Consider the following 20,843-nt stretch of genomic DNA (forward strand, 5'->3'; position numbering starts at 1 on the left):
TCTAGGTGATCTTAGGGCAACCTGAAGTCTTTAATCAAGACAATAAAAACTGAACAATTAGAAGACAACTGCTCTTCTGATGGGCAAGATCACCACCCAAAGAAGGTTGACTCATCTTTGACTTTGTAAAGGTTCAGAGTGGAGGAGAGGAGGCCCCGGAGAGCCCCTAATCTCCCTGCCCCACCTCGTCTTACCCATCCATTGCCACTGTCCCCAGTCACCAAAGTCCTCACTGGCTTCCCTAGGCAGCATCCTCAAGGACACCAGATCTCCCCAGAAATTTAGGAGGGCAGAGATCCAGGCCAAGTACCCAGTATTAACAACATCTGTGGCTCGTTTGGGAACATGTTACTAAACCCAGGAAATGAGGACTTACAAAATCATGAGGCAAATTTGCATCCAAAAGGTTATTGCCATAATCTTGGCTTTCTCTGCCCACTGAAGTCAAACAAAAAGTATGGAGAGAGGGTTTGGAGAAAACAGAAATATGGCTTTAATCCTCAGCCAACTGAGGGGAGAACACAGCAGATCAGTACCTCAAAAACTGTGTCCCACCTCCTAGGGGAATGGAGAGACTGTACAGTCTGGGTCTTGTGGTCTTAGGGTAAATGATGAGGCTTGAAGTTATGAAGGTCTTGCATTCTTCTTGCTTTGTCTCAAAAGTCAGAGCTGGAGTCAGGTAACCCCGGTAATTGGGTCCCTCGGTCTCCGGTTTATTGTACTTCAGCCTTCTTTCAGACCACAAAGGGTGGTCTGGGGTAAAGGTAAGCATCAGGTACAGGATGTAATTAGCATAGAGTTAAAAGACAACAGGTACAGAATGTAGCTCCTGCAGTCTGGGGGAGTTAGGTGCAGGATGTAAATTACATAGTGTCAAGTTAGTTTTGAGAAAAGCAAACTTACTTCTAGACTACAGATTAGGAACAGTTAAAGTAAAAACTAGGAATGATCAGGCCTGCTCACTATTCTCTTTATCTTCTTTGTTCTCAGGAAAGGGAAAAAAAGAAAAATTCATTTTACCATTTTACCTCTTTTACCTTTTCACTGCAACAAAAATACACCTGAAGCTCTATCCCTGAATTTCATCAAATAACAATCTGAAGGATTTTGCAAAGCCAGTGTATGAACATATTGTCAATTGAAAAAAAGAACGCGTGTGTGCGCGCGCACACACACACACACACACACACACACACACACACAAAACCTAAAAACTGAGAACTTTATTTGATGAACTTACTGATGACTGTAGCCTGGGAATCAGATTCTTGGATAGCTCTGAAGAACTGTTCCTTAAAGGTAAGGGAGGAGCCAGAATATATAGTTTTTGCTGGGGAAAACAAAAAACCTATGGTTGAACATTAATCCTAATGTTAACACTAATCCTCCTATTCACACATACACACACAAAAAACAGATACCTCAAGTTAATGATTTTAGTGCTTTACTTTGTATGGGGCAACGCAGGAGTCTGGGCTTACTGAAATTATTCCTTTGATATGCACCTTAACCACGGAGGGCCAGCATCCTGTTTTTCTCCAAACTTAATTCCCGCAGGGTGCTGCTGCACTGCTGGGGGTGGCTTTATGACCACCATTTCCTGAAATGGCAAATTACATTCTTTGTCCACAATATCCACCCTGATTCCTCTCTACTTTTCTCAGAATTCCAATCTTCTGAGGCCCCAAGCCTTGCTGCTATCTGGGTTCACTAACGTCAACCTTACTTTCTACCTGGAAAGTGTAGTCTAGCCAGACCTGCAGACACGTGGAACCTCACTGTAGGTCAATGGCTCCCAACCCCTAGGGTGTCCACATGGTTGCCTATGTCTGGAACGACCCTCTTCTGCACCTGGAGCAATTCTGCTCATCCTTCAAGCCCCTGCTCAAAGCTCCCCTGAATTCTAGCACATGGGGTTACTGTGAAAACTGAGGTCACAGAGGTCAAACTCTTGGCACAGATTCTGGGTGACTGTTTCAGTACAGCTCTGATTGTCTCTGTCATGCCCTTACTCCCACCCCTCTCGGGGGGGGGGGATCCCTCCCTTCCACAATCCTGTCTGCCTTTTACAGGCTTCCCTGGTAGCTCAGATGGTAAAGAATCTGCCTGCAATGTGGAAGACCCAGATTCGACCCCTAGGTCAGGAAGATCCTGTGGAGAAGAGAATGGCTACCTGCTCCAGTATTCTTGCCTGGAGAATCCCATGGACAGAGGAACCTGGGGGGCCACAGTCCACAAGGTCGCAAAGAGCTGGACCCGACTGAGCGACTGATACTGCCTCTCACACATCCTCACGTTGCTGCATGGTGACTGGTGAACTCACTGCTCTCCTCTGTGAAATCCCAACTCCTTGAGGTCTCTTGCTTGTCTCTGGGGTCCCTTCCCCTTCCCCTGGCACTTAGAGGGTTCCAAGTGTATTTGCCTACAAATCCTTTTGTCTCCTGACTCCAGAGATAGCAGTTTGATGAATGATCAGGACATCGTGATAAATTAAAATTCACTTTATGATGTGACTGTGGAGACAAAGACTGTGCTACGAGTGACATCATGTCAGGCTGATGACACCACTAATCATTAGTAATGTTTGTTTCAAGACAGTGTTCTTGGCTTGATACGCATGGGGAGAACAGTCCAGAGACCCCAAGTGCGTCACAGCGCTGTAGTGTCATAGCCCACAGGGATGGGCTATGCAGCTGGTGTTGGACTGAGCTGGTCTGCTCCTTGGGACAGAAATTCATTCATCACTACACGCCCCAGCATCTCACTCAGTATTTGTGGAAAACTGAAGTAATCCCTTCACCTGAAACTGCTGGTGGTGTTGAAGATAAGTGCAGAAGAAACCTCCTTCTGCATCTCTCGACTTCCCCGCTGACTGAAAAGAACAGGCCACATTGTAGGAAAGTTCCTGGATCGTCTGTGGGTCCCAGACACACTCCATGCCCACATATAACTCTGGGCAAAGGCACTGTCATTCCCCCCTGTGGGACGGCCCTTCCCCTCTATCCTGTGACCTCCCACTATTGCCCAAAACCTCACTTAAACACCTTCTTGATAGGGTCTTCCTTGTCCAGCCCCTTGAGAGTTTTTCCTGAATCAACACTGGTCATCATCACAAGGTCAAGACAGTCTTAGGGCAGGCAGGGGGAGTGGGCAGGCAGGAGGAGTGGGCAGGCAGGCCCTACTCTAGCAACAAGATCTGCAGTGGTGAGGCAATGTGCTCACTGGGTCTGAAGCACGTCCTCCAAGGTCTTGAGCTCCAGCCTGTGATATGACATGAGCAAGGGCTGCAGTCAGAGACCCAGAGGTGAGGACAGAGGGCGGCTGGGAGCTGAGAACCAGGAGTAGGACTTCAAAAGCTGAGACGCCGTTGGACATAAAGCCCTGAGCGGGAACAGCAGTGGGTTGAGACTGGTGGAGGGGCTTTGCAGAAGGCACAGATCTGGGGGACACTGAAGAATCTGCGTCCAACACCCCCCCCCCCCATCACTCAGTAGTGTGATCAAAAGCAAACCACTTGGCTTCTCTCAATTTGGCTTCCTTTGCTATAAAATGGTCTCCCAGGAGCAGGAACTAGACTCTTACACCACTTTTCTGGAAGATGTGAGCCACACCACGGGTTGGGATCTCTAGGCACTAGTCTCAGGCCTCCTGGGAGTTCCCTGGATACCCTGCAGAGACGAGATTCCCATGTGGGGCGTTTCTACCTTGTGGCTTGCCTCTGACATTGTTTAGCTCAATTTCTCTAAAGGGTTTACAGAGCGCTCTAACATCCACGGATGCAATCTCATTGCATCGTTCCATCAGCCTCTTTTGCAGATGGGGAGACCTGGGGCCGTGATTTGCCAGTCAGTCTGTGGGGACCTGAGCTCGCAAATCCCGCTCGAGAGAGCACCCGCACCGAGGTCGCGGGCGCAGAAGCCCGGGCCCAGAGCCCTCCCTGGGGCGGAGCGAGCAGGCGCGGGGCGGGGCCTTTTCGGGTCACGTGACTCCCGGCCCGGAAGCGCTCGCGCCCGACACCCCCGGGTGACCGGGTAGCGAGCTACCATCTCGAGCGAGCGCGGAGATTGCGGGGGGTCCCTTTAGTATCGCGCTCCCGCATCCGCCGTCATGGCCTGGACCAAGTACCAGCTGTTCCTGGCCGGGCTCATGCTCGTCACCGGCTCCATCAACACGCTCTCGGCAAAGTGAGTCCGGGCCTGGCCGGGAGGGGTAGGGGCTTGGCAGGGTCTGCAGCCGCCCGCAGGGGCGCTGGCGACCCCCGCCCTCCTCCTGCGCCCTCCCACTTCGCGGCTGTCATTTCCTGGCCTCACCAGCCAGCCCAGTTTCTCTGATCGGTTCACGCGGTTTACGGACCACCCAAGAGGTGCAAGGCACCGGCGAATGCGAGGAGGAGCGAGCAGTGTCCTCGCTGGAGATCCGAGCCCCCGCTTTGATCCCAGCGAGTCACTTTCCAACTCAACATCTTTAATGGGAGGGCGTTCTTCTCCGCTGCCGCTTCCAAGGTGGCATCAGGGGCGCGGCCCTCCAGGAACTGTGGGCCAGGGAGGGATACGATAGATGCCACGTTAGCCGAGTGACCCGTGAGCATGGAGTGCTGCGATGACAGAGTAGGGGGTGCTCCATGGGCCCCTCCTGGAGAACTGGTTTCAGCTGGGCCTTGAAGCTTGGGTGGAATTTCTGCTGTGGTGGGAACCTCGAGGCAGGAGCAGCAAGGCCAGTTCTAAGGGGACTGTAACTCGCTTCAAATGCCCAGGCTGGATTTTATCCCACAATCAAAGAGGGGCTTTTGAGAAAGTGATTTAGTGAACCTGGTGGTCAAGGTGAAAAGTAATTTGCTGGAGAGAAAACCACTCCAGGGCTGCTGCACAGCAGATGAGGAGACCTTGGAGGTGGAGGTGAGGTAGGAAGGGAATGGCCAGGTGGGAGAAACCAGGTGCAGAGTGAAACCACGAGGCCTGACCCACAGGATCAAATAGTAGCTCCTGGGCTTCTGCCTGGGAGAACAGGAGTGTTATTAACCCAGACAGGGCAGGCAGGGGGAGTTCTGCTCTGATGTCAGAGGGTGTGGTGCTCATGGGCCCGTAAGGACAGTCTTCAGAAGGTTGGGAGTTGATGACATGGGGCTGTCATGAGGCAGCAGGACCCAGCACAGTCTCCTCTTTGTGAAAAGCAGGAGGCCCCGAAAGGCAGCCCCTTCTCTTGATGGCCCTTTGGCTCTTTCTCTGTCCTTAGCTCGGCACCGGGCCTTCCTGCCCCTCTGCCCACCAAGAGCCCCAATACCCAGAGCCCAGACTTTCTCTGAGCCAGTTCCAAGGTGCATGTGGAAGACAGTAGATAGTGACCCTCTCCCAGTCAGACCTCACTTCCACCTGGGTCTTGCCAGGCTCGAAGCAAAGGGGAGTCACTCCAGTCACCCTGAGGGCGGTGCCCCAGGCCCGTGGGGGTCCTGGGGATGGTTGCATCTTACTCATTTTCTAGAGTGTTTTTTACCCAGCACACTCCATCAGTGATGTGAGAAATGCCCCAGAAGAGAGGTCTTGGAGAGAGGTCTTCTGTTCAATTCTTCAGACATATATAAGGTACTTACAGTATGGGAGCCTAGACTCAGGGAAGAAGACAGAAGTGACCAAAAGAAAGTCCTGGCCTTTGAGATGCTTAGAATCTGCAGTGGGGTGAGACAGATGTGTACATGCTTGACAAACACAGTGTCCTCCCTTCTCCACAGGAAAGTGGACCTCTGGGTGGGGCCCACCTGTCTCTCCCACTGGGCTCTGGCCAGCCATGTCTGTGTCTTGTGCTGGACTCCTGGGCCCTGAGGCCTCCTGAAGGGTGCTCCTCTTGCTGAGCACTTAGCTATAAAGGAAACTCCACCTGAGGTCTTCCATCTCTGTTAGGATCTGAAGGCCGCAGAACAGGTCACTGTCCATCAGTCCCACAAGCCAAGGCCTCAGTCTGGTGCTTACAGGGTGGCTGTGATCTGCCAAGGCCACTGTCCCCAAGGAGAGCTGAGTTACTACTGAGGTTACTGTGCTGACTCAGCTCCTTCCTTAAAGAGGTCTAAACCAGTCTGGTGAGAAACCAGAAAATCCTCAGCCCCAGGAGGCTTTGTCCCTGGAGGCCACCTGAGAGGCCAGAAAGAGGCTTCCACGTGGGGACCCAGCCCTTGCCTGTGGCCTGTTGTGGGGCTTTGCAGGAGCCTCCCTCCCTGTGACAGGCCCTAGTATTGGACCCTCAGCAGTGTTCTGAGGCCAGACTGTGAGAAGGATGCTGTCAGAATGAACATGGGAAAGCAGCGGTGTACATCCTGATGGGGATTTTCAATTTGAAATCACACTCTGACCTCCAGTTTCCAGCAGGAACAGACAGATGGGAATGTGACCACAGCAAGTAAGTGCTAACCAGCTAATACACAGACACAGAGAATAGCATGTACCAGGTCCTGCCTCAGCTGCCTTTTGTGAGTTAATGAATTCTCATTATCACCCTATGAGGTAGATACATTTCTTGTCCCTGGATAAGGAAAGTGAGATTCTGGAAAGAGGAACTTGCTTGTCCAAGTTCAACTGAGCTGTGAAGGGACAGAGTGATTTTGAGCCTAAGTAGTCTGGTTCTAGAATCCATGCTCTTAAGTGCCAATAAGGATGAGGCTGGGGACTTCTCTAGTCATTCTCAGGGGCATTTAGAGTTGTTAGAAACATAGAAATTATCCATTCTAATCCCTACAATTTACAGTCAAGGTCCCAAGGAAAGTTTTTGTGTATGTGATTCAGCTGGTTGGTGTCTAGAACCTAGCTCTCAGCATTTTGGTCCAGTCCCCCAAACTTCCTCTTCCTTGGGGCTTCCTCTTACACCTCCCTGGACAAAAACAGGCAAGCATGTGCCTATGGATGCTGTAACCCTACCAGCGGCATCTCCCCTCCCTGCCTTCGGAGTGCCTTCGCTCTGGGGCCAGGTGGCAAGCATCTGAAGCCTTTGTCCCAGTGCTCACTCAGGGTTCAGGTTTAGAGTCTCCAGTAGCCTTTTGCAGTGTCTGGGCTGTCTAGTGAGCATGATGTTTCCTTCCCCGGCTTCTTGGGAGGACTGAAGACAGCAGATGAGGAAGTGGACGTGAGCACGTGGACTGCGACCATTGATCAGCTGTCTGCTGGAGGAGGTCATTGCCCACTCAGGAGGGTTGAGTGCCCTGCAAGGAGCCAGCCTGCCTGGGCTGGGCTGGGCTGGACTGGGGGTCACCTGCGTGCAGAAGGGAAAGTCATGGATCAGGCAGGTTCCTGGGTGTGGGCAGAGGTCCCCTCCCTTCTCCTTTCTGTGGCTCCTTCTCCCCGGACTACCAGGCCTTCTGCTGGTGCGCCTGCTAGAGACCAGACATTTCAGCCTCCCCTGGCACTGCATGGGACTGTCTGCCAGAACCAGTGAGCCTTTTGGAACTGTATCCTCCTGAATCCAATTGGGGTTCTGCACATAAAGAGCCAGGGTCAAGTAGACACTCACTCAGGAAGGCTCAACTTCCCTCCTAAACTTCTGCGGGCTGTGAAGCCCACCCCTCCCGTGAAGGGGCCATGGGGCCATGTTCTCCAGCCGTTAGACCTGCTGGGTCCTGGGCAACCTTGCCAGCTGCCCCTCCCCCCAACCCTGTGGGCAGCACAGGATAATTGCTTCCAAGGGGTTAATGCCAGCTGGAGAAAGCCTGCAATGGGGAGGGCAGTGTAGGAGAGGAGAGAGCATGTGGTTTGGCAGCTGTGGGATTAGATGAGTCACTGGGCCTCTCCAAGCTTCAGTTTCATCTATAAAATGGGTACAAAATCCCTGCCGCACCTCTTACACATGGCGTAAGAGCTCCTGAGGAGTCTTCTTAGCCTTAAGAGATGGAAGGGCTGTCATCATGTCTCACCACGTGAGCCACCTGCTATGACACCCAGACAGTGGAGAAGCCCTGGGGCCCTTCTTAAGGTCCGGAGCAGGAGAAAGAGGCTGACTCATCAGGATTCGAGCAGAAATGGCCCGGATTCTGTGGGAAGAGGACACACAACTGATGGATCTGAGGCAGCCACACCAGCCACTTCCTCAGCCTCTGACTGCCACCCCCAGCCCCACGCAGACACACACACACACACCCCTCTGGGAATGCTGAGCCTGGAGTTTTGACTGGGCCAGGCCACAGCAGCATGACTCATCCCCCAGGAAGGCAAGCCCACCCCGCAGGCCTCTGAGGCCCAGGGAACTCTGAAGGAAACCCGCTTCTGCCAATGGGAGGCACTTCCTCATGTGGCCTCAGCCTGAGCCTCCTGGGTCCCCACGGCCTCCTGCCCTAGGGACCACAGTTGTCCCCAGGAAAGAGTGTTCAGAGAGCGGAGGGCCCACCTGCAGGGCTGACCTTTGCCCCACCTCAGCCAGGGAAGTGGGAAGGATCAGGAGGAAGAAGGTGCTTGGTATTGAGGAAGGAGCACAGAGCAGGGGGTGGAGGCTCATGGGCACTAGAACTTCCCTGTGTGCCCCAAGCCCTCTCTGGCCCCTGGGTTTCTTGTCTGTGAAACCAGGAGCTTCCCAAGATGATGGCCAAGTTTGTCCTCCTCTTTCGGCACTCTGTGGCCCTCCAGCTTCCTCGTCCTGCAGGATGGGTCGCAGAGGAGGGAGTCTCCCTGGAAGCCTCAGGTGGAGTGGAGCTGGGGCCACACCCACCCATCCCAGAGGAAAATTTTGCAATAAGGAGTTCGTTATCTGAGCCACCATCAGCTCCCTGTTTTTTGCTGACGGTATAGAGCTTCTCCATCTTCGGCTACAAAGAATATAATCAATCTGATTTCAGTATTAATCATATAGTGATGTCTATGTGTAGAGTTGTCTCCTGTGTTGTTGGAAGAGGGTGTTTGCTATGACCAGGGCATTCTCTTAGCAAAACTCTTAGCCTTTTGTCCTGCTTCATTTTGTATTCCAAGCCCAAACTTGTCTGTTACTCCAGTTATCTCCTGACTTCCTCCTTTTGTATTCCAGTCCCCTGTGATGAAAAAGACATCTTTTTTTTTTTTTTGGTGTTAGTTCTAAAAGGTCTTGTAGGTCTTCATAGAACTGCTAAGCTTCATCTTCTTCGGCATTACAACAGCAGAGGAGAAAGAGGGAGAAAAGACAGAAAAGAACTTTTATTGACTCCCTGCCATCTGCCAGGTCTTTTAAGTCTTATTTATTACTTTTGCGAGTTCATCAGTGTTGGCATCATTATCCCCATTTTATAGGTGAGAAATCTCTAACTCACCCAACCTGTGACATTCAAAAGTCTGAAGTCTGACCTTTCCATATATCCTGCTACCTTTTCTGAACATAAGTTCAAGCAGGTGGGTTTGGCCCTAGATCCACCTGTTTACTGTATGAGTGTGAAATGGCTTACTCCCGCCCAAAGCCTAAAGTCCCCGTCTCTAAAATGAGGGTCCTTGTTATGAGACTTAAACCACACTACCCACATGAAGTGCTCAGCCAGTTCAAGGAGAAGTACAGGTCTGGCACAAAGTCAGTGCACAATGAACTCTGCATTTATAAATACACGTTAGGGAAGCATTTTTCAAGGAGACAAATGCTATCCCATTGGGGAGTCACTGATGTCACCCCCAGATGAGCCAGGGCTGGCTTTTGACCCTTGTTCTGTGCTACCTGAGGGCTTCTATGACTGCACAGTGAGCCAAACCTTTCCCAGGGCCAAGATGGGAAGCCTGACTCCTTCCCAAAGTGACTGCAGGCCTGAACTCCTCCCTGGCCCAAAGAGGCTGGGCCGGGCAGCCTGTCCTGACACCTAATCCCTGGGGCTGTAAACCTACCCCAGTCCCTCAGATACAAAAAAGTTCCATTTCCCCTGCTGGGAACCTGCCCAGTCCAGCCTGTTCAGGCAGACCCAACCCTTGGAGAAAGGAGACAGCACCAGGGGACGGGAGGAGGCTTAGCACCAGCCCTCCAGCACTCTCCGAGGTGCCCATCCCTAGGGAAGGGCAGGCCTGGCTGGTCACACCAGCAGGGGGTAACTCAGACCAGGTGGCACATTAGCACTGTGCATTTGGACTGTAGTCCACCACCTGCCTGTTTGTCCAGTGGGGTCTAGAAGTCCATTCATTCAACCCAAACAGTTTTAACTTGTGTATAATAAGGTTCTAGGAGCAAAGACAGCTGTGGAAGTTACTGGAGGCTGAGCTCACATCCTCTCTAGTGACAGTGACTGTGGGACCAGAAACTGACACAGGTGTGAGTTGTGACTATCAGATGCACAGGCAGTAGCCCAGGGGGAGTTCCAGGAGATGGCCCCACCGCCAGATCAGGGGTCTTCTTGAGCCTGTCAGTCTGCGCTCTGGGTGCGGCCCCAGGAGGGAGAAGGGGCTTTCATACCAGCCCTTCTCCTAGGCTTCTGGTTGACCGCGAACTTGTCAAGACCTCCCTTGTTTCTCCTGGAGGAGCCCTGGGAACTCTCTCTCTGACCTGCTCACTCACTCCAGGGCCGTTGTCTCTCTGCCCTTGGTAAAGCTTGACCTTTTCACTCTCCTTGCTTCTCTGTTTCGCTCAGCTGCCTCACCCAGACCCTCCGCCAGGGCTCTGTTTGTGACAATGAGTCTGGCAGGAGAGTGGGCTACCTGGGTAGGCCATGCAGGTGGCGGCTGGCCCACGTGCCGGTTCCTCTCCTGCACAGGGAGGGATCCCTGAGTCAATCTACCACAGATCAGGCAGAAGTGAGACCCTTTGGAGAACAGGCAGTTTCTGTCCTTAGTGGGAGCTTTCTTTGCTCCTTTGATACTGGGTCTGGTTACATCCTGATCCCCCGACCCAGATTTCCTCTGCGTTCCCAACCAGGCACATCAGCACTTCTCCTTAAGGGCCCACCGGCTCCCCTTTGACCTCCACTGTTCCCAAGCAAGCACTGTTCCTAACGTCCCTCCTCACATCTTTGGGAGTGGATGGGGTCTCTCACCTTGAGATAAGTCTGCCATAGCCCTGTTTTGTTCACTCGCCCTAGGATGTGTTCAGATTTCTTTGTAGATGTGGTCTCTCCATCCTGCTTCATGCTGCCATCACCGCTCAGCCCGCTCTGCCTGCTGCCTGCATCTGGGCATCGTGCCCTTGCCCCAGGTTGTGGGACAGAGCTCCCAGGGAAGTCCTGCCTTGTGTGTGTTCCTCACTCAGCCGTGTCTGACTCTTTATGACCCCATGGACTGTAGCCCGCCAGGCTCCTCTGTCCATGGGGATTCTCCAGGCAAGAATACTGGACTGGGTTGCCATTTCCTTCTCTAGAGGATCTTCGCAACCCAGGGACCGAACCCAGGTCTCCCTGGTTCAGGATCTTTGTCAAACCCAGACCTGCAAGTGGAGTGGCCCCTGCTCGGGGCTCAGGAGGCACAAGGCTTCCCTGCCCTCTGGGAGCCGAGGCTTGTACAGAGAGGAGCTGGAAGATGGGTGGGGATCACAGTGTAGCTGCTGACAGATATTGTTAGGAAAGACATTTCAGAAGTCCCAGGTGGCGCTAGTGGTAAAGAACCTGCCTGCCAGCACAGGAGATGCAAGAGACGTGGATTCGATCCCTAGGTCAGGAAGATCCCCTCATGGAGGAAATGGCAGTCCACTCCAGTATTCTTGCCTGGAGAATCCCATGGACAGAGGAGCCTGGTGACCCTATGGCCCATAGGGTCGCAAGGTGTCAGATACGATTGAAGTGACTTAACTCACACACACACTTTAAAGATAGCCACTGCCTATGCATGGGGTGCTATGGTGTGTGGGGGAAACATAGGCAGGTCAATGTAGCCCTAGGCCTGCGTTGACCTGAGTCAGCAGTGTGATATGGCAGATAACAGTCCAAGCCAGGTCAACTAACCAGGATGTCCAACACGTGGGAGGGGCCTCCCTGTTGCCCAATTCCATCCAGGCCAGATCACATGCCTTGGGTCTGGGCCTGGGCCCACCGGAGCACTTCCAGAAGTCAGCAGCCAGGGAGGGAAAAGTTAGCAAGGGCTGGAGCTGCTTAACCAGAAGATTCAGAAGGTGGAAACATCTCCAGGTATATGAAGGGTTTTCAGATGAAGGAGAGATTCGATTCCAGGGACATAACACAGCCCAGTGAAAGTGAAATTCAGGGGCAAAAGCTTTAGTGACAGACGTTGGTCAGTGTGGAATGGTTGGTAGCAGCTGCCCAGAGCACTGTGCCATGACAGGTTCTAGACTCGGTGGGGCCACAATGCCAGAGTCAGCCCATCTGCTGGGCGCTGGCTGGCAAGACGCTCCACAGTGCCATGTCCTTGCCACCTGCTTCTTAGCCACTGCTAGAGAAACCGGCCTGACCCTTCAGGTTATGTGAAGGTGACCAGGCGGTCTGTGGCAGGTGGCCCTTTCCCAGGGCCCGTGTGACCTGCAGACCAGAGACTCGATATTTTTTGAGCATGGGGCCTTTGATAGTCTGGTGAAGCCTAGAGTAGTGTTTTGAAGTATGCAAATAAAACCCCAAGGCTTACAGAAAAAGCTAATTGCATTGAAATAAGATTATCCAGACGTTGAAAAAGCCAGTTTGTAATATAGTATCAGGTATGCGCATGCAGTTCTTAACACATAAAATTACAAGCAGTGGGTTTAATTACTGTAATTTTTGACTAGTGATGAGTGTAAGTGATACTCCACAGTATCTATAGTGACTCAAATGTGAAAATGTGATAATAGCTGTGATTTCCATGTGTGACAGAGTTGTAGGTCCTGCAATAGTTTAATTTGAAGAAATGCTAAATTTCTGCTAGCGGTTCATGAGATTTCAGCTAAAGGTGCCCAGGCCCCCACTTTCTTCCCAACTCCCAGGTGAAGACCGCTTACCATGAAGACTAGCCCCTTCAAGGGGGAACCCCACTCTGGGCCGAGTCCCCTAAGTCTGGCCTCTTGGCATCAGGAGGCATGAGCTCTCTGCAGGCCTGAGACTGGGTAGGGGAACCCATGCACTGCAGGGTTTGACCTTCTCTCTGTCTCCTGCAGGTGGGCGGACAACTTCGTGGCCCCGGGCTGTGGAGGGAGCCAGGAACACAGCTTTCAGCACCCCTTCCTCCAGGTACCTGTTCCTCTCCTCTCCCAGCTCTGTCTCCCAGGGCTCAGGGCAGGTGCCCCCATGAGGCCCTGCTGTTTCCTGTCCTAGGGGTGGAGTCTTGCCTTGCTCCCTACTTCTCTCTCTCCCTCCCCAGAACACAGGCCAAGGTGTGGGGTGCCCCTAAAAGGGGCCAAAGGCCCTGTTCCCTGTAGGAGGCCTGCACAAGTCCTGGTGAGTGGTCATGTCCTGGACACTGTAAGGCCAGCCCTCACCATGACAAAGTCAGGACCCATTTGGAAAAATCAACCCCTAGTAAAACTTGCTCTCCAACCATGGGGAGCCTAGACCCTCTGGGACAGGGCAGGCACCATCAATGGAAGGTACCTTATTGCTGGACTAGGAAGTGGGTGAGACAAATTTCAGCCTCAGTTCTGCCAGCAACTTGCTCTGTGACCTTAAATAAGTTCTCAAGCTTCTCAGGGTCTCAGTTTCTCCATCTGGAGCTTGACCAGGAAGTGGCCTAGACTGGTGGGTTTTCCAGCCAGGCTCTATAGCCTTAGGGTTTCCATCGAGGTGTCTGAGGAACTAAGGAGTAGACATAGGAGGCAGCAGCTCCCACACAGGAGCTCTGCGTTTATCTGTTTTACATGTTGGGTTTATAGGTAAACTCTTATTTGAAGAAAGATTATGTTTTTAAAATTTTTGTTATGGGACTTCCCTGGTGGTCCAGTTGTTAGATTCTGTGCTTTCACTGCTGAAGGCATGGGTTTGATCTCTGGTGGGGAACTAAGATCCCAAAACCATGTAAACTGTTAGTCGATTAGTCATGTCTGACTCTTTGCCACCCCATGGACTATAGCCCGCCAGGCTCCTCTGTCCATGGGATTCTTCAGGCAAGAATACTGGAGTGGGTGGGTAGCCATTTCATTCTCCAGGGGATCTTCCTCACCCAGGGATCGAACCTGGGTCTCCTACATTGCAGGCAGATTCTTTACCATCTGAACCACCAGGGAAACCCAAAACTGTGTGGCATGGCCAAAAGAAAAAAAAAAATTAGCTGCAGGTGAACCTCCTTCCAGCTCTGAACTGGCCTGGTCTGTCCCTGCAGGCAGTGGGCATGTTCCTGGGAGAGTTCTCCTGCCTGGCTGCCTTCTACCTCCTCCGGTGCAGAGCTGCGCGGCACCCAGACACCAGCGCAGATCCCCAGCAGCCCTTCAACCCTCTCCTTTTCCTGCCCCCAGCCCTCTGCGACATGACAGGGACCAGCATCATGTATGTGGGTGAGTCGCCAGGCCAGGCTGCCAAGGGCTCAAACTGTAGCCCCAGGGGTATGCTGGTGAAAAAGCCTCCCCCACCTCCAGCTCATCTTCAGTTCAGTAGCTCAGTCGTGTCCGACTCTTTGCATGGACTGCAGCATGCCAGACCTCCCATTCCATCACCAATTCCTGGAGTTTACTCAAACTCATGTCCATTGAGTCGGTGATGCCATCCAACCATCTCATCCTCTGTCTCATCCTCATCAACTCATCTTCAGCACCCCGTTTACACACACACATACACACAACACAGCTCATCTTCAGCTCCCCCTTTACACACACACACACCCCTTTATACACACACATACCACCAGCATTCACTGAGTACTTAGTACGTGTCAGGCCTGCCTTTAGCCCTGAGGACACCTCAGTGAACAGAGCAACTGGACCCTCAGGAGCTCACATCACACATCTCTCCTCTCCCAGCCCTGAACATGACCAGTGCCTCCAGCTTCCAGATGCTGCGGGGAGCCGTGATCATCTTCACAGGCCTGTTCTCGGTGGCCTTCCTGGGACGGAGGCTGGCGCTGAGCCAGTGGCTGGGCATCCTCGCGACCATCGCCGGGCTGGTGGTGGTGGGCCTGGCCGACCTCCTGAGCAAGCATGACAGCCAGCACAAGCTCAGTGAAGTCATCACAGGTGTGGCCGGGGGCAGGTGTCCAGGGGTCGCCCAGCACAGAGGCAGGGGTAAAAGCATTTGACAGGCTCTGCTGCCTGCCAGGCCTCGGGGGAGGGTGTGTGGGGTACCAGCTCTTGGCCTATACCTGCTTTCGAAGTGATGAGAGCAAGTGAGGGGCAAGCAGCATGAGGGAGGGGTGGGTCAGGAGTGGGGAGGTCGGAGGAGGGAGAGGGCTCGAGCTACATTTACTTAGAGCCACACAACCTACAGGATCCAGGAAAGGAAACGCATGAACGTTTACTGAGCACTTACCCAGCGATCAGCCAGTACTATGCACTGTGCTCGTCATCACTGTCAGTCTTACAGTCCCGGAAAGGAAGGCCTGCAGCAGTTTTACTGTGAAGTGGCCACCCTGGTCCCTCAGAGGCAGAATTGAGCCATAAATGTCCATTTCAAACCCCATTGCTTCTCAAAAGACCCACTTACCCCAGTTGTGCAGCCCTCAGATCCCCAGGCCTTCTGGAGCCTCACCTGAGACGTGGGGGCTGACAGTGCCTGCCCTGCTGGCCTGCCCCACCCCTTGGGGACCAGGAGATCAGGCTCAGGGATGCCCTGCAGAGTCAGGGGCCGTGGGGGGCCGTTCTGTCCCTGAGGGAGCTGTCTCCCTGAGCCCTGGCCTCACCCTGGGCCCCTTCTTCTTCCCACAGGGGATCTGTTGATCATCATGGCCCAGATCATCGTCTCCATCCAGATGGTGCTGGAGGAGAAGTTCGTCTACAAGCACAACGTGCACCCACTGCGGGCGGTGGGCACAGAGGGTGCGTGTGAACATGGGCTGGCGGGAGGGCGCTGGGTGGGGTGAACCCTGCAGGGTGGCACATGGAGAGAACGTGTTGGGGGCCCGGTGGGTGCTGGGGACCTCTGGGAGGGGTGAGCCTCCTACCTCCCATCCTTCTCTTCACCATGTCCAGGTTGACAAATACTCGGACATGTGCTGTACACTCAGCCAGGAGCTAAAGGAGGACAGAGAGGAAGATGAATAAGACGCAAGCCGCACTTTAGGCGAGCTGACCACTTCCTAGAACTGACCAAGAAAGGAGCAGGCAGGCCACCTTTACTCAAGTGATAGTTCACTTGCCAGGCATATCCGAGTGTCACGGCCCAGGGAAGGTGGCATTCAAGCTGCAGGTTTCAGCAGGCAAGAGTGGGAAGGAGGGAACTGCAGACGGAAAGGAAATGTGGGGAGCTGGACATGAGTTTGGAAACCAGTGAGGAATAGTTTGGGCAGGGGTACAGGTTTGATGTTGGGGAAATAACCAGGAGTTGAATATGTCAGGGCCATGTTGTAGAGAACCTTGAATATCAGGCAAGTGGATTTAGATCTTAAATGACAGGTAGGGAAAAACTGCCAAAGGTTTTTGAGCAGGAAAGTAAATCAAAATCAGTGCTTTAAAAATATAAAACTAACAGGGTGGATTAGACCAAGGTATGACCCTTGGTCTCCTCAGGGAGCTGGCTGTGCCTGGCGCACTGTGAGCTGAGGGCTTACGACAGAATGTGAACCACCTAAATCAGCTATGTCATCAAGCACACCTATCGCTTCCACTTATTTTTTTTTCTAGCAAAACTTTTGGAGTGAAAGTGAAAGCATTAGTCACTCAGTCTGTCAGACTCTTTGCAACCCCACAGACTGTAACCCGCCAGGCTCCTCTGTTCATGAGGATTCTCCAGGCAAGAATACTGGAGTGGGTAGCCATTTCCTCCTCCAGGGGATCTTCCCCACCCAGGTGTTGAATCCGGGTCTCCCACATTGCAGGTGGATTCTTTACCATCTGAGCCACCAGGGAAGCTACTCCTGAGTGAAGCAGTGCCTTGATTTACATTCCAGTCCAGCTCCTTGTCACAGACCAAAGGCACTGAATTAGAGACCCGTGTTTCTCCACACTTGGGAGAGCAATGTATTGCTTGGAGCAAGCCAATCCTTCTGTCAGTGAATAGAACTGAATTTTAAAAAATGTCAGACAAAAAAAAAAAAAAAGTCAGACAGCATTGTATGTTTTAAGGAGAGCTGTTTTGTGGCAGTGTGTACATGCTTGTGCACTGGTCACAATATAAAGTGTATTTCCTGTTCTTGGTCCAGTCAGAAAACAGGTTAAAAGTGGAGAAGGGGCAGCCAGAGCCCATTCAGTAGGCAGTTTTGAGTTTCTAACGAGCAGGATGCTTCCAGGACCTGAAAGGAAGGAGCTGGTTTGAGGACGGCTTGGCAGGGTGGCCAGAGGTCAGCGGAGCCCCAGCAGGGCGGGACCGGGGCTCCAGCAGATGACCTGACGTGCTCCCTCCACTCCTGCAGGCCTCTTTGGCTTCGTGATCCTCTCCTTGCTGCTGATACCCATGTACTACATCCCCGCCGGCTCCTTCAGTGGAAACCCTCGAGGTACCCTGGAGGATGCGCTGGATGCCTTCTGCCAGGTGGGCAGACAGCCGCTTATCGCACTGGCGCTGCTGGGCAACATCAGCAGCATCGCCTTCTTCAACTTCGCGGGCATCAGCGTCACCAAGGAGCTGAGCGCCACCACCCGCATGGTGCTGGACAGCCTGCGCACCGTTGTCATCTGGGCGCTGAGCCTGGCGCTGGGCTGGGAGGCCTTCCACCCGCTGCAGATCCTTGGCTTCCTCATCCTCCTGGCAGGCACCGCCCTCTACAATGGGCTGCACCGCCCACTGCTGGCCCGCCTGTCCAGGGGCCGGCCCCCGGCCGAGGAAGGCGAGCGTGAGAGGCTGCTGGGGGGCTCTCGGACTGCCATCAACAACGCCAGCTGAGCCTCCTGTGGGGCCTCTGCCGCCACCTGGACGCTCCTTGTTCACCCTGAGGCTGAGGCCATGTGGGCTGGTGAACCTCAAGTGCTCTGTCCCTGAGGCCTCACCCCGCCCCCTCCCCACCGACCCCCACCCAAGGCAGCCACTGCCACAACATCCAGGTCTTCCTTTGTCACCACCCGTGCAGAGAGGTGTTACCCAGCCCCCTCTGAGGCCCGAGTGCCATGCCCAACCCATGCCAGGCTTCCCCAGTCCCCCAGCCCCCTGGAATACTAGAACTAAATCATGGGGTAGAATTGAAGCAGCCCTAGGGCTTCCTCTTAAGTCATAAGCTAAGTGTGGTTCTCCCAGGAAGAGAGGTCAGTGAGCAAATTCTAACAGAACTAAGCACCCCATTTTCTAAAACTTGTAAGATATTCCCTAACTCTTTCTGGAGGCTGAGGTTTCAACCGGGGCCTTGCTGCAAACGCTGTTTGCTCCCCGGCCCTGTACCTGGTTCTTCTGGGCCTTGGCATCCTGCTCTGTACAAAGTGTCCACGGTGTAGGACCAACCTGGGGAAGGAGGAACAGCCCGTTTATTGGAAATGCCTCCTGGAAATGCCCATGGTTCTCCTCCTCCTCGCTTACACCCCTGGGCTTCCCACCTGGGAGAGATTACAGGGGGCTTTTCAGGCAGCCCTTGAGAACAGTTTTTATGAACTCTGATTCAGCTTCCATTTTAAAGCTGAGGAAGCTGAGTCCCAGAGTTTTAAGTTGTTTGGCCCAAAGGGCTTTCCTGCTCGAGGCTCTGGCCATGCAGCTACATGACCGGGCGGCACGCTGGGGTGTCGAGGGTGTTTGGGCCTCGGCTCCACCACAGCACCCCCACTCCATGGAGAGCCCTCCAGGGTGATGGGTCTCCCGGGAGTACCATTCAGAGGGTGATGGGTCTCCTGGGAGTGTACCATTCAGAGGGTGATGGGTCTCCCGGGAGTGTACCATTCAGAGGGTGATGGGTCTCCTGGGAGTGTACCATTCAGAGTGATGCTGCTATCCCAGGCACGTGTTAGTACATAACAGTCTGCACAGGTGGATGCGGATGAGAAAACTGACCCAGAGGAGGTCAGGTGATGTCCTCATGGAGCCAGTATTCCAAGCACGGACTGCCTGATCCAAACCTGTGGCCTCACATATGATACGAGTGTCTGTGGGATCTTTGGGCGGGGGTCCATCCTGTGCTCTTGTCCTCCTGGTAACCCACCCCTGAAGAGAGGAAACTGGTAGCAGAGACCCCAGGGAGCTGAGCAGCCCTTCTTTCCAGTGGTCCTCACTCTGTGGCAGTTTCTGGAGCCTCAGTTCACTCCCCTGGGCAGCTCCATCATGAAAACAAAACACCAAATGCCTTCCTTAAAATAGATCATTGGGGAAGGAATCTCTGACCAGCAAAGCCCTCGGGCTGTGGGGATCCAGCAGGTTCTTACCATCCTGTACCCCCAACTCTGAATCTCAGGGGGCCCTGAGCTCCTCTGGGCCATGGTGTGTATCACAGGAGGAAGGAGATAGAGAGTGAGGAGGTAGGGACTAGAGCTGCTTAGGGGTCTTACAGTGTTGTTTCAGGCTTTTTATTTTTAAAAAAACAAAGGGAAATTGGCGATATGGACTTTTCTCTTTAGTGAGAAGGAAGAAGCACAAGGGTTAGGACATTCCTGGAGGTGATATCTAGAATGTCAGAATGGAAAAACTCTAATGCACCAGAGAAATCATCCAGCCCCAACCCCCTTTGTTCACATGAAGTTGAAGCCCAGAGAGAATGACACTTAAGAATGCACAGAGCCAGGGACTGGCAAAGACAAATTTACTGGTTCTCAGTCCTTGCCCGTTCCGTTCTCCCATTGGAGTAGGGCTGGGAATCAAGAGTCCAGGACTGGCTAAAGTACACAAATCATGAACTGTGGATTTTAGCATTGAAGGGTTGTGGAGTGAGGGGCGGCAGAGCATGGGGAGGGGGAATCATAGTCAGGCCTGCCACCAACTCCGGCACCTTGCTTTAGGTCTTCACATCTCTAAAATGGGGAGGCCTGTGTCTCACAGCATGGCTGTGGGCATTAACCTAAGATAATAAATGGAAGGTGCCTGTAAGTGCTTACAGTGGAGTGTCCTGTCATGCTGCTCTGCCCACCGGGGTGACTGTCAGGCACTGAGGTCCCAACAGAGCCCTGGCGCAGAGCATCAGTTTTGCTTGTGGGGGGCATCTTTTGTTACACTATTGTGGAGTAGAGTGTAAACCTCATGTCGATTATAAGATAAAACAGGATGCCTTGTGAAATGTTTATGTTGAACCTAAGTACCCCTCCGGACCGTGGAGGCATGTCCTCTCTGTCCTGGTCTCTGGGGGGCTTTGGAGGATGAGTGGGAGGCTGTGCTGTGTCTTTCTGGTCATGGGGGTGAAGGGGGTAGGATCCCTACTCTCCTACTGAGTCTCAAGGGTTGTGGGGAACGTCTGCAGCTGTGGCCTACTGTTCTGAGCAAGGTAAGAGGGCCCTGGACCCCAAAATTAGAATTGACTGATAACAGACTTACAAACATCAGCTCAGGTACAGTGTTATTCAGGCCATCTGCATTGTTGTGAACTGACCAGTCTCTGCCCCATTCACAGTGGTCCTGGAAAACCCTGGGGCTGGAGCATCCTCCAGGACTGCCATCCAGGCCCTGGAGGGGCTCTCGGGCTCACTGCCCCCAAGAGAGACTTAGGACCATGCCAGGCGGTTGCGTTTGCCTTCACTCGTCCAAAGGTCTCTTAACAATCGAACAGCACTCAAGGCGGTCAGAGTCCCCTGATGAGGACGGTAGGAGGATTGGACTGAATGGCCATGTGGTGTTGGGGGGAAGAAGCAGAAAGGGCATCAGAGAGCTGTGTCCTCGGTCCACCCCTCCTTGACTGTGACTTTAGACAAGTGATGTTACCTCTCCAGACCTTGGCTGCCTACAAGAGGGAGGTTCTTTGCTTCCTAAGTGTGTTCACCTCCCTGATGTGCTTGCAGATTGATTTTTTTCTTTCATGTTTCCCTTGGTTAAGAGGCCA

The 20,843-nt window shown here is 53.1% G+C and overlaps 1 protein-coding gene across 1 annotated transcript; it reads left to right on the forward strand.

Moving 5' to 3' along the window:
* The first annotated feature begins 3,989 nt into the window (after positions 1 to 3,989).
* On the forward strand, positions 3,990 to 20,075 carry SLC35F6 (solute carrier family 35 member F6). The gene is made up of 6 exons (XM_065928734.1): positions 3,990 to 4,184; positions 12,982 to 13,054; positions 14,139 to 14,310; positions 14,773 to 14,985; positions 15,673 to 15,783; positions 17,316 to 20,075. The coding sequence occupies exons 1-6, from the start codon at positions 4,108 to 4,110 to the stop codon at positions 17,783 to 17,785; spliced, it is 1,116 nt and encodes a 371-aa protein (XP_065784806.1). The 5' UTR covers positions 3,990 to 4,107; the 3' UTR covers positions 17,786 to 20,075.
* Positions 20,076 to 20,843: the final 768 nt, after the last annotated feature.

Source organism: Muntiacus reevesi, chromosome 3, assembly GCF_963930625.1.
Source record: "Muntiacus reevesi chromosome 3, mMunRee1.1, whole genome shotgun sequence".
Classification (NCBI taxonomy): Eukaryota; Metazoa; Chordata; class Mammalia; order Artiodactyla; family Cervidae; genus Muntiacus; species Muntiacus reevesi.